This window comes from Antedon mediterranea, chromosome 6, assembly GCF_964355755.1.
Source record: "Antedon mediterranea chromosome 6, ecAntMedi1.1, whole genome shotgun sequence".
In the NCBI taxonomy this organism is placed as follows: Eukaryota; Metazoa; Echinodermata; class Crinoidea; order Comatulida; family Antedonidae; genus Antedon; species Antedon mediterranea.
Window position 1 is genome coordinate 7,232,073 of NC_092675.1, and position 13,938 is coordinate 7,246,010.

The 13,938-nt window shown below is 31.0% G+C and overlaps 2 protein-coding genes across 2 annotated transcripts in view; both read right to left on the reverse strand.

Annotated features, from left to right (window-relative positions):
• The window catches only part of LOC140051698 (uncharacterized), a 30,833-nt gene extending 19,017 nt beyond the window's left edge, over positions 1-11,816 (reverse strand). The window contains exons 1-12 of the mRNA XM_072096991.1: positions 11,740-11,816; positions 10,972-11,238; positions 10,297-10,428; positions 9,755-9,907; positions 9,425-9,556; positions 8,374-8,526; positions 7,638-7,766; positions 6,999-7,256; positions 5,935-6,237; positions 5,227-5,306; positions 4,316-4,532; positions 3,710-3,930 (exon numbers count right to left, since the gene is read on the reverse strand). Of these exons, the coding sequence (XP_071953092.1) occupies positions 3,710-3,930; positions 4,316-4,532; positions 5,227-5,306; positions 5,935-6,237; positions 6,999-7,256; positions 7,638-7,766; positions 8,374-8,526; positions 9,425-9,556; positions 9,755-9,907; positions 10,297-10,428; positions 10,972-11,041 (1,848 nt within the window). The 5' untranslated portion in view covers positions 11,042-11,238; positions 11,740-11,816. The remainder of the gene's footprint in view (positions 1-3,709; positions 3,931-4,315; positions 4,533-5,226; positions 5,307-5,934; positions 6,238-6,998; positions 7,257-7,637; positions 7,767-8,373; positions 8,527-9,424; positions 9,557-9,754; positions 9,908-10,296; positions 10,429-10,971; positions 11,239-11,739) is intronic.
• Positions 1-13,856, reverse strand: part of LOC140052281 (uncharacterized) — a 44,100-nt gene extending 30,244 nt beyond the window's left edge. Inside the window, exon 1 of the mRNA XM_072097753.1 lies at positions 13,671-13,856. Within this exon, the coding sequence (XP_071953854.1) occupies positions 13,671-13,740 (70 nt within the window). The 5' untranslated portion in view covers positions 13,741-13,856. The remainder of the gene's footprint in view (positions 1-13,670) is intronic.
• Between the last annotated feature and the right edge of the window lie 82 nt (positions 13,857-13,938).

A 13,938-nucleotide genomic window follows, 5' to 3' on the forward strand; every position in this document is an offset into this window, starting at 1 on the left:
TCTTTAATAATATCATCATATTTTATTCACTTTTCAACGCTAAATTGCGTTATACGAGCACATCAAAAGTGACAGGCTACACATGTGTAAGTTAACAAAATGGTGAAAATATGCTAAATTTTAGAATTAATATAGATCGTCAGAATGCTCGGGAATACCTATTTTTTATTTCATTTTCTTGAAGTGTATGTATCATATGTATGATTTATTATGAAATTAAGAGAACAAAAGTTGATAAAGTCATCATTAATTGCATATTAAATTTAAAAAAATTAATTTCGACAAACAAATTATGACATTTTCTTAGGCCAAAATAACAAACTTAACATTAACTTTCTTCCTTCAAAAGTTCAATATTAAAGTTAAAAGTATATAGTTTGACAGTGCATCATTTTTTTTACATTTTTAAAGATGTCATCATAGTAAAAAATTATAATTCATTGCGGTATGTAATAATCTATTTGCACCAAAGTGGTTACTGCATAGTAAATACACGGAGGAATCTTTCTACCACTTTTAGTCAGTTGTGTATGGCTCGATGGTCTGTGCTCGTGTCTATGGCACTCAAGGTACCGAGATCGAGTCTCACCTTGGGAAACGAAATAATTATCCGTATTGTTTGTTATTTATTTATTTATTATATTCATTTTTGGTGTATAAATTATACACATAATTTATAATGAAATCTATATAAAATGTCTTCATTACTTATGTAACAATGTGGTTTATGACATTATATGCAGAGGGATCTTTGATCGGATTGTGATACCGGCTATTGTATTTCCGTTAGCAAGATCCTATAATATATTAAAATAATTAAAGAATCTGAGAAAATCAATCAATCAATCAATCAATATATGTTTTAAAAATTATCTTTATTTAAATCAATGCATATGCCTATAATTCGTCATAGTGACGAATTAAATCTAGTTGATTATAGCAGAAGGCATACAGGTATATTAATCATCATCAGCAGCATGATAGAACCAGTGTCCTGTATTAATAGTATACACCTTTTACACCAAAAGTAAAACTCTGAAGACACTCTGGAGTTGACACCCTGGTGTTTTGGTGTGAAAGGTAAAATCAAACAACTCCGCAGTTCAAAACACCAAGGTTGAACAACTAAATGTTCTCCGAAGGGCGAACTGTATCGACACATCAGGAGGGTCAGTGTGAACGGTACCAACATCAACTCTTGGGGTTTCAGGTCAAAAGGTCAGCCTCACACAATCAATCATTGCATTAGTTTTATTTCAAAATACTTTAAATATTTGTAAAAAATATATAGCTGGTCTAAACAATAATAAATAGTATAAGCAAAATATAAAATTATTTTGAAAATAATTATTAATCTAAAAATAGGCAGAAAAAGGCCGTGCTCTTTTTCTGCCTTAATATATGGTTATACGTTGCATGGGCAAGAATAATAAAAGCGCACTCAAAATAAGAACAAATTGTATCAAGAATAAAATTTGGAACTACTGTATTTACAGCGGCCATTGATTTTGTTATACACCATCCCTTCACTTTGAAATATATTTAAGCTAAAGAATGAAAGCAATATACTGGATACGGAACTTTAGACTTTACTTTTGACTGTTCAGACTTTAAAATAGAAGACGCTAAAGAAAAATTGTGCTGTCTAAATTAGGCCTAGATGATGACTGCAAACACTAATTTATAACTAAAGTATAAAATGGGTGTTTTTTTGTGGTGTATTAATTATTTTTGATACTGGGAACCTACACTGACGTCAAATGGATGGCAGAGGACAGGGATGATTGGAGGGTCATGATTGCCAACCTTCGGTCATAATCAAATGAAAAACACATTGCTGCGGAAACACGAATTATTAATTTGTTTTCATGTTCAACGTGTGTATCAACCAACCATTTGGAATTGTTTTGTTTGTGTGTGTTTTTTTTTTCATTTACATTTTTTTATTTGAATGGTTTTGATATTTTGCAAATTTCTTTTTGTGTGGGAGATTTGTTACCTATTTGCTACTTTTGTTATGTATTTAAATTTGTGCTATAGCACACAAATTTAATTACTTCATTTTCTGCCTTAATGGGATGATTAAGTATAATAAGGTGCAATACTGTGCTGTGTGCGCATCAGAAAGTGCATGAGAGGTGCAGTCAGTAATCAGTCTGTTATAGAATTAAGATGTGAACAGTATTGAAATAATAAAACAGACTTTAAAATCAATAGAAAAAGTGCACACACTACTGAAATTAGATAATGCGCTCGGACACAAACTTTTATATCTGATATCTTGTGGAAACACGACTTTGGAATAATTTTATTTATGTGTGTGTTTTTTTGTTATTCTTTTTTTTTATTTTCATTTTTTTTTATTTCAATGGTTTTTTATAAATTGCTATTTTTTAGCGTGAGGTTTGGTATCTTTTTTGCTACTTTTCTAATTACATTGAGGTTTATACTTTTTTCTTTATGCATTGATACTTGAACATATCGCGGATTTGAACTCGCACCTACTAAGCATTAGTTTCAATGGCCACGGCTTTTTACTTACTTAGGGTTTACTTAGGTGATATACTGGACGCAGGACTAAAGTCCTCTATAATCCAGATCCAATTGGTCCAATCCTGGTATTTTGAATCCTTAACTTGTGATCGTATATTACTGGTTGATTCCGCCAGAATTTGTCAAGACTATTTTTAAAACTGTTTATTGAGGTTGCTGTCACAACATGTTCTGGTAGTGCATTCCAATTATCGGTTATACGGTTACTAAAGGAACATATCCTTTTATCCAAATGGGAAACTCTCTTAGCTAGCTTAAAAGAGCGCCGCCGTGTTCTATTAGATACATTTAGTTTTAGGAAATCAGATACTGATTTATCATAATAGCCATTTAGAATTTTGAAAGTTTCATTCATGTCATTACGACATCTTCTATAGACCAAAGTAGGCAGTTTTAAAGCTCTTAATCTTTCTGCATAATTAAGCCCCTTAAGATTAGGGATTAATCGTGTAGCTCTACGTTGAACCCTTTCTAGAAGATATATATGTTTCTCTAAATTTGGACACCACACAGAAACACTATATTCCAAATGGGGTCTAACTATAGCTTTATACAAAAAAAGTAGAGCCAAACCGTGATTTACAAAATACATTCTGTTCCGCGGAGGATAGATGTAATTTATTAAAACTTCAACGGCGCGATCAGTCGATACGGTTGACTACAGACTGTTTTTTTGGCTGCCCGGCATGGTATTTGTAGATCCAGCCATGGCGGTACACAGCAGAGAAGGTTGCGTAGTTTATACAGTGATGTAACATGGTCGCTGAGACGTCAGATTACTGCTATTTTTTGCCCTTTTTTAGTGTTTATCCTTAAAATTCAGGAAAGTGACATAGCCTATCGTTTGCGACCCCTCAATAAACAACAGTGTGTTAAATGTGAGCATGTACCGTTCAGTGGTTTTGGAGGATATACGTAAAATACGCAAAAAATTTTGTAGCATTAATATATAGATTATTGATTAAAAATGTAGACAAACAAATATAGGGCGGTACAGTATTTACAATTTTATTTCAAAACACTGGTATTGCTAGATTGGTGTGAATGGCTCCAGAGTTCTCGACATTTTGAATGGTCACAAACCCTGTGGTGTCTCAGGAGATCACTGCAGAGTTTTGGTGTGAAAGGGGTATATGACATAATTGTGAATACTTACACTGACTTCATAATCTCCTGTTTCTACAACTACTATCTTGTAGTCTTCAATATTGTCTTCATGTTCAAATGTTCGATTCAACCATTCATCACCAGACTTGTATCGCACATTATATTTAACTATTTTTCCATAGAGATTGCGGCTAACTGAAGAAGACAGCTTTATAGAAACTTTGAGGTATGAACTTTCATGAGTTGCTTCGACTTCTGGAGCTGGAGGTTCTAAAAGGTGATACAAGTTCATGCAATACAAAATAAAATAAATTAAAAAAATATGGAACAGAATAATCTTACTATAAATAGTACAACAAATTTAGCCTCAGGCTGCTTGAAAATAAAAAAGGCCCTTTTAAATTAGTAATAGTAACTTTGACTTATATGTCACTTTAAATTATATAATACATGAGCATAGTGCCACCAGAACTCAAGAAGGGGAAAATAAATAAACAATGTCTTTGACATTAAAAATTTGCTGCGTAATTCACATTTTAAGAATTTGTAGTTAAAAAGTTTAGGGAGGAATACTGTATATGATTATAAAAAAATAAGATTTTATATTCATCACATTAAACGCAACATTAGTATAGACATTTAAAAGAAAACTTACTTTCCTCAGGTGAATATTCAATTATAATTCTTGGTTCACCAAGAGAGTCTATGTTTTTTGCTGTTACAGAGATTGTGTACTCTGTGTATGTTTCCAGATCCTCTAATGTATATGTTGTTTCTGCTGTTTCTGAAGATACAGATGATAACGACTCATCTGATGTTCTATAGGAAATCATATACACTTCAACACCAGTGGAACATTTTGCCTCATCATTCTAAGAAATAAAATTGATAAAATCTGCAGATTTTTATAATAAAAGATATATACCACTCTTTCTAATTCATAGCATCTGATTGGTTAATATAAAAATAAAAAACAATTTTTTTTTTGCACATGTCTGCATTCTAGTCCTACGTCATTGCAATGTAGGTACATGTACGCAGCAATATACTGATATGTCCCCCTCCGCAGATGATTAGGTTTACCCTGGTCCGCTTTCTAACAACAATGGCTGAGTGAAAAAAATACCTGGTTTAAATTTGCAGATAAAACAGATACAATACAAAGAAATCACCCTACTGTACTACCTTATGAACATGTAATATGGTACAGTAACTGATTAAAAAAAATTATTTTATAGCAATGAATAAAGCAACAATATGATTGTATGTTTGATGGAAACAGCAATGTCATGAAAGATAATTAATGCCACAACTTCAGACTAGGCTAGCGTACGTTGTTCGTACGTTACTGTTGTTTACCAGCTAAGGCCTACAAAACTAAAGGCCGTCCATGAGATGACATTCACTGCGACCTACTTAGGTAGTGCATTGTTTCTCTCTTTTTATCATAAATTACCATAAAATATACATCTAAGACAAGGAATAACATGGTTTAATGTTTTTAAAGTAGATATGCATTATTTTTTACAAAACGTAAAAAATTAATCTTTAAAAATATAAATATACCATTAGAGGTGTCCATGAAAGTTTAATCTTCTTTGGTTTTTCAGTGTTTATATTTGTATCAACTAGTGGTGAAGATGGTTCTGAAAGAGCAACAACAACCTACAGTAAGTATTAATAATTAATATAAAGTCTGTAATTTATAAAATTAAGTCATAAAATAAAATATAGTAGTGTCGCCAACTTGATAACAGTATGAACAAAAATAATTGTCTAAAGTAATCAAACTTGTAGCATTTTGCAATGATGATGAGATGATAATGGTTTCACTAATTACAGTATAAAATGGAAACAAAACGGAAAGTCAGACTAAAAAATTCTATTCATTTCTTTATAGTATTAACTTCCAACAAAATAAATAAAGTGTTTTTCCTACTTTCAACCCTTTAACATTTTAGAAAAACTATTGGTGTACAGTTTCTTTTTATTTCTGCAAATTCTTTGTCTGAATATCATTAAGGGCAGCAGTTAAAAAGAAAATGAAATATTTCTCATTACAATAGTTTCATTTATTAATGAAACATTGACTTAAAGAGGGAACATATTTGGAATGTAATTTAAATTTGATAGCTGCGTAATTATTTAGTAATTATTTTTCTTTCTTTATTCCTATTTTTTTAAACAAGATCACTTTTTGATAATGATTGAATAATAATATAATAGACCATTAAGATAAACATTCATAAGATTAACAGTTAACATTTCAGTTACCTCCACAAAGTGTTACTGCATATGCACTTTGACTTCCCAGTGGACCTTTACCTCCTCCACCCTCCCTTACAGCTGCTACAGCAAAGGAATAATCCTGTTCATAATCTAAACCAGTAACTGTCGCTGAAGTTTGACTGACTTGTGGTATTTCAATCCAAGTGGTGTCATAGTAAGACACAACATATCCAACAATAGGCCCATCACCAGAATCAACTTGTTCTGGATCCCACTCAGGCCATTTCAATTCCACTGATGAGCTTGTGACTGATGTCACACTTGGTGTTCCGGTATATTTCGGTAAACCTAGAAAAAAAAATTGTATGACAATCTTTCATTTGCCCCTTTTTTATAATCCTATAATCTGTATTACAAAATTGATTTGCTACGACCTATTGCCTTGGCTTGTGTTCTAAACTTGATGTTACTAATGTTGTTGCTGTAATGTTAATTTTTTTTAGTGTCATATGTATGTAATGCTCTTACTGTTTCTATGATTGTTAAGTTCAAGACTAATATACAAGAAAAAATCTTACAACTGCTACATAATACAAAGAAACAATAGATAAAAGTCAATCTCTACTACAAACAATGAATGTTCATGAGTTGAATGAGAAGAAAACTTTTATAAAGTTGATCAGTCTATTCTTAATTCATGATTGAATGTCATATCAAGAGTGAAGTATAGATTAGTTAACTGTGACAACAGTTTTCCAAAACTTTCATTTTTGTTTTATATCACAAATACTGTTAAAAAATATACCTTTATTCAATTAATGCTGGTTCTATATTTAATCAAAATATCAAAGGCTGTAATATGCTGTTTGAAAAGGAGGCGCTCAAATTTGAGTTATAGAGTAGAGCAGTTTATTAACGATGTACACAACTGGTTGAATTTTTATCACGCATTATTAGGCTATGTGTTACAATTACATACAATTCTCAAATTGTTTTAAATAGCAACAATAGTGTTGAAAAGAATAATACCTGGCATGTGATATAAAACCATCTAGTAAACTGATAAATTTAAATGTGTTATTAAAATTAATGAAATAAAAAATCCTTACTAAACAGATCAACTGTATGGGTACGAGATGTTATGAAAGGATCCTTTGAAATACTAAATGTGTACACAGTTCCTGTATTTGCTACTGTCGAAAATGAGACCGTGGTGTTTGTTGTTGATTCTACACGTCCAGTTTCAGCAACTGATTCAGAATCAGCTTGCAGAGCAATATTCACATCTGTGATATCCCCAAAAACAGTACATTGAAAAGTTGTTGTTTGTCCTGGATTTACTTTAACATTGCTTGTTGAAACGATTCCTAAGAAAATATAAGATGAGATATAATAGAGTTGAGGCATATTTAATTTAATAAGGAAGAAATATCTTACCTTCAAATAATTTCTTTGATATAATTTGAAACAAATAAATGAAATTAAATTGTAATTGAATAATATTAAAATTGATATGTGTCAATTTCCATAATATTTATTATGCTGCATAGCTGAATGAATGTTAAGTTTTCAAATATAAAATATCTTTTTAAAAATAATTCATTTAATGCACTTTATTTATTCACTCTGCTCAATTTTGATGATCTTGAGTTCAATGACATCTAATAACAAATTACAGTAAAGAAACTAAACATTTAAAACAGAAGATTGGGTTTGTGAAGTAAAAGTTTAAAAAAAAAAGCAATTACCTGTAGTACAAGAGTTTGGCAACCAGTCTGCATTGCATCCACCATCACATCCAGTTTCATGATGACAAGAATTTGAATCACAGTTGCAAGTCAATTCACACATGTTGCCATATGTTCGTGATGCACATTCTATAAATTTATTGAAAAAAAAATGCTTATACAGTATTCTAAGTAATTCTTTCTCAGGTGGTCCGTAATTCAAAAAGTACTTTCAAAGATCTATGACTAAATGGTTTTACAAATATTTGTTCTGATATTATTCTTAATTGCAGAAAAAAATACTTTTATATTTTATTAGAATGTTTTACAATTATTTTCATAATGTTAATGGTCAGGTAGATTTGTACTAGTGATTTAATCAATTCCAAAAATAATAATATTGTTTTTGCAATAAATCTAAATTAATTAAATTTTGTATGCAGTTGCCAGATATTGTAATCAGATAATGGTTAAGCTGCTCCTTAAGGTCAACTCACATAGCTTCATACAACAAGGCCTGAAAAGTCGTCTCGTCGGGAGAACATGTTTAATGTTCTCCCGACGACCTAAAAACTATGCTCGTCTCATCTGAATTTAACTCAGACAGCACTGACGAGTCATAAAGATTTGTTATGCCTCATTGTACAATGCTGTCTGGTCTTTAGGCTCTATTATACACCTGTCTTTGACATTAGTAGAGATCAAACTCTCTTATTGTATAGATAAAATGAAAAAAATGTCACAATTTTATACTTACCTTCACAATATGCGTTACTATATGTAAGGTATCCTTCAGCGCATTCTCCATTACTACAAGTACCATCCGCCTTATCACAGGCAACATTGTCCTTACAATGGCAAATGGAAGTACAGTCACCACCAAAGTAACCAACTGGACAGACATCAGGAACTGTAAACAGGAAGAAACTAGATCTTAAAATTCCTAGATTAGCAACATCTGGTAATATGTATGATTTTTAGAAAAAAAATAAAAAAATATCTGAAAAATAATAAAGATCAGTTATGCCTGAAAAAAAATATTAACATGTAATTAGAATTGTGTAACTAAAGAAATCTCTTGCTGTGCTGCGACACCAGTATTGTGGTAATTGTCCTTGTTATACATCATCCAGTAATTTGGAAAAGAGACGTTGTGTACATTAACACTGACATAACATTTTCTAAAATAGTCACAAAACACCCTCTCACATAAATATAATATATATATATATATATAATACTAATAATATATACTTGCTCCTTATAAATTTATTTTATTTCTATCAACACAATCCGAAATTTACTCATTATTTATTCTATATAATAATCATAACACTATATAATTTGCACTAAAATAGTATAGTAAGTGACCATGAATACAGGACTCTGGATCAGATCTAAACACATTTTTATTATTAGTTTTTAACTCATTTGTTTATTATTTATATTTTTAAAAAATAATTTATCTATGACTGCTTTTATGATTTGGGTAAATCCTGGGCAGCCCAAATATACACCACCTCACGATGTGGCCTAAACGTAATGAACCACAACCAATGGCTTATGAAATTTAGTAAATGAAATGTCGGAGCCAAGTGTAAACACACTGGACCCAAAAATAAATTCGGACTCCGTACCTGAAACCGTAAATTAGATCTACATTTATGATCAATTCAAATTCTTGTATACAGTGCATCTATGTAAATATGAGGAGAGTCTTAGTTTGATATACTTTCAAAATTCTCATGGATTTTCTAATCTACCGTTACATGTTGTTTCATTTTTAGTCTCAATTTACTATACTGTACCTTGACAATTAGTTCCAGACCATCCAGCAGCACATCCAGCAGATGTACACACTCCAGTATACTGGTTACATCCTCCAGAGTTGCAGTGACATTCTTGACTACAACCTGCTCCAAATTTTCCAGTTGTACAGTCTAAAGGTTTAATTTTATTTAATATCATTTGTTGTGGAATAATAAATTATATCATCATCGTTTCACCTTTAACAAGATGATTTATCTTGATGATATAAGAACTAAAATTTGTATTGTTTTCTTAAACATAAAATTCATATGCGTAAATCTTATTTTTCAGAGGCAAGTTTTATCTATTGAAATGCAGTATTAAAGTACCTGTTAAACATTTGAGACCAGTATAGCCAGTTATACAGTCACATCCATATGGATCAGAAAGGCAGATTTGTGTACCCTGGCATTGGGCTTTATTATCGCTCTTGAATGTACATCGAGCTTCACAATTAAGTCCAAAACGATTGCCACCACATGCTGAATAAAAAGAAACATTTATCAACAAAAATGACTGTAGCAAATATTAAAAAACAACTGAACATGCTCCATATTTGGTTTCAACAATAATAATAACAAATGTCTTCCAACACTTCGTCTGTCAAAATATCTGGTTCCATTTCTGTAGTATTAGACTACGAATTTTGGAACTTTGGTATCTAAAACTTTTGGAAGATTTTGTTTTCTTGCTAAAATAACTAACTAGAACTGATAGACTTTACAATAATTTTCTACAAACAAATAAAGTCTAATACTAAGTAAATTATTCATTTTGGTAATTCATAAAAATTATAAATTATTATTAATTCATTCTAATATATGCATAAAGATTTTTTAATTTTGAAGTTGAATTTTCGTACGGTACTTACTATTCATACAGTTGTCTCCACTAAAACCAGGAGGACAAATACAGCCACCCGTCTTATCATCACATACACCACCATTGTAACAATTATTACAAACACCTGTACATCGAGGACCCCAACGACCAGATACGCATCCTATATATTAAAAGTGGTTCATTATGTGTTTTATTTATTATTAATTTATATCATTATGTCTCACTAAAAGACATGTCTGACAGACAATTTGACTATTTTTTTTCTTTAAATTACACCTTTTTAAAGTGACTTTAAATGGCATATTCAATTAGGGACAATAAGGAAAATATAACTGTGTGATAAATGTGACTGTTTTTTATATTATTTTCTTAATAATTATAACTCACAAATGACCTGAATAATATGAACAATCAAAAAAGTGACTTGGATGGGCTCCCATTAATTGTAGAATATTGAGTGACTGAAAAACAAAACTCTTGCAGAGCCTATAGTCTTTGATATTCGATTCACAATTGATGCAGATGTATAATTGATTAAAAGCCAACTCTAGAATTAACAGTGTGTGTAATTAAACAAATTAAAGAATGTTTTGTTATGTTTACGGATAGTCTTAATTTAAATAGAAAAGTAAAACATTTAAACATTATTTCCCATTAAATTCATAACATGTAATATGGACTACCAAAAAGCTACTGAACTCACCTCTAACTATCAGTTCAATGAATGAATGTTGGAATTGATTTCTTTCAGTATCAAAATGAAGTTCATACATTCCAGCATTTTCAAGTTCAATATTTTCAAATGTTATGCTTGATTGATCAGAAAGGTCCTGGTAGTTATCTAGCCTACCACCATCCTTTCTCCAGATTAGTACTTTGTCAGGATTACTTAGTACATCAAATGATACAATGACCGTATCTCCTACTGAAGCTGTGATACTTGTTTTCTCATTTGTTGGTATTATATTGGCTGAAATTAATTTAAGAATGAATAATTTTGATTTGATAATACAGTATGGTAATATAAGTATTAATTATTTGAGAATTGTGTAATTCCAAGCTACTGTATGCATAAAATTTGGTGTGTGTTTTATCACTAGTAATAGCATATTATGTTCTCAGCAACTTTTAATAAATGAAATCAATACAAAATATAAGTTTTTGTAAAATGTGTAAAGTGGTAGTAGCGATAATTGCAAATCAATGTTGAGCATCGTTTTTAAACATCATAAAACAGACGTAACTTTAGTAAATCACAGTATAAAGTGATAAAAAATGAAAATAAAAGATTTAGTGTGTAAACCGAGATGGTTATGTACAACCATTGCATTATACAAGTTCTGGTTATAACAACTATAGACATTCAAGTATAATGACATAATCAACATTTTTATTATAATTTGTAATCTTTATAGTTGAGAAATAAAAAAGTAGACATACAGTATGATACTTTGACAAAAATGTTACTTACAATCCTGAACGGTTCGAGTATCAACGATTGTAGTGTACACAATAGTTTCTTCACCTCCAACAATACCTTTACAGTAATAAGCACCAAACGCATTTTCACTTTCAATAGGAATATATAATACTCTAGCATCAGAAAATTTACCACTATGAACTGTCCCAGGCTGTTCTGCAGTAGAATCAGAGCTCGCTATCTTAAATGCTCTTCCCAATGTTATAGTCGTACCAGCTTCACTTGGGTAGCATTGGTACACTCCCCCATTAGCAAAAGGTGATTTTTGGTTAAAAACTGTTAAATGTGTACTGGATACAAAAACTATAATAAAATAATTATTTAACAATTTGATTAGGGTTACATTATTAATTGTATAAGAACTGAGTGTATTCTTGCCATTTGAGGTTACTTATCACATGCTATCGTAATTAGTTCTACTGAATGGAATTGATAATAAATGATATTTAATGGTAATAACAAATTGTTATATTGAACATGAACACAATATTAGGATTTTGTGCAACAAAGTTGTTGATTGATTCTCATGTGGTATGCACATTCTGTAACTGTCCTACTCTGCATCTAACATTGGAGAAAACTGCCTATTTGAAATTACATAGCCCTCTTGTTTTTTTTAATGGCCTAGCCCTCTGGTTTTTTTAATAGCCTAGCCCCCTGTTTTTTATTGGCCATAGTCCCCTGGCCTTTTATAGCCTTTAACATTGATTAAAAGTGCAAACTGTGTATTAATGAACAAGTTTACTTTACGAAAGAACAATAAAACAATATTTAGGCATTGAAGATTATTTCATGAGTTGAAATATTTACTGGAGCCTATTAACTATTGAATAGATTAAATGGATTACATGCCATCAACTCTTGCGAAAATGTTATTATTAAATAGAATATTTAAAAAAAAAATAAAGTATGTCCCAATATATAAAAATTAAACGTGTTAATTAAAAAATTTAATCATGGAGTTACTTCCATGATTCAATAGTAAAATCAATGTTAGTTTTTCAACTGGAACCATTAGCTAGTCTAAATGTTCTTAAAGTCATTTTAAATGTCCCAGATCATTCTGCTGCCGTTCATTTTGATGGCTAGTTATGAACACTTAAATACTTAAATATAATTTTTACTCACCATTGTACACTTATTGTGTAATATGAGGCCCAATACTAGGATGCGATAACGATCAATGATAAACATATATTTTTAAGCATAATGGATATTTTATAGTCTAGGATAAAACCTTTTGAATTATTTTGTTTCATAGAACATCATCGATCATCGTCGTAGTATAAATGGGCCTTTAGGCTGGATTCAATCACCATACCCTACTGTATAGTATATGGTAGCCGATGCACTGTGACCATTACAAACACTATAATTTCATTATGAAATTTTTGAATTTGTAGCAATATCCAGAATTGTATTGCATATTATAAGGCCTATTCCTGGCCTCTAAGTGGTATTCTGTGTCTCGATAGAATATGGGCCATTTGCACTGCATGAATAGTGAAAAATTCAAGAAAATGTAGTAGTAAGCCTAGATAAAATAGAGGCATACTGAGAGGGTGTAATGGTATGAATGGGTAGGGAATTGTTAATTAGCAACTCCCTGGTAATGGTATGGGTGTTTGTTTTGTTGTTTGTTTTTGGGGTGGATGGGTGATTGTGTGTCCTGCATAGATGAACTGATATTGGTAGCCTGGTTCAACCAAAAATAGGTCATTAACTATGTTGTTACAATTCTGGAGAGGCCTATTGTTATTTGGGATCTGGAACTTCCCTGTTCAGAATCCAGGAATTGAACGCTAGGACTAGGAGGTAGAACTAGAGTAGTAGTCAGGCCTACACACCACCACCTATAATCGTTCAAGGAAATATAAAAACAACATAAAAGATATAAAACTGCAAAATAGTAAATACATTACCAAATTTTAAAAGTAGTCCAATGGAAGCGAACTGAATTAGAACCCGGAAATAATTTAAACAATTCGCCATTATGGCTTCGTTGCTTCTCTTGTGAGAGAGGTGTTGTTAAAGGAATGACAACACAAAACAAGGAAGTTCCATAATCATTGGAGTGGAAAATGACGTCACCCAAACTTTTACATTAATAACAACTATCGCTTTTCCTCCTCCACTGAGTACAAGATTTAAGATTCAAGAAATGTTATTGATCATTTTGCACAACAAATT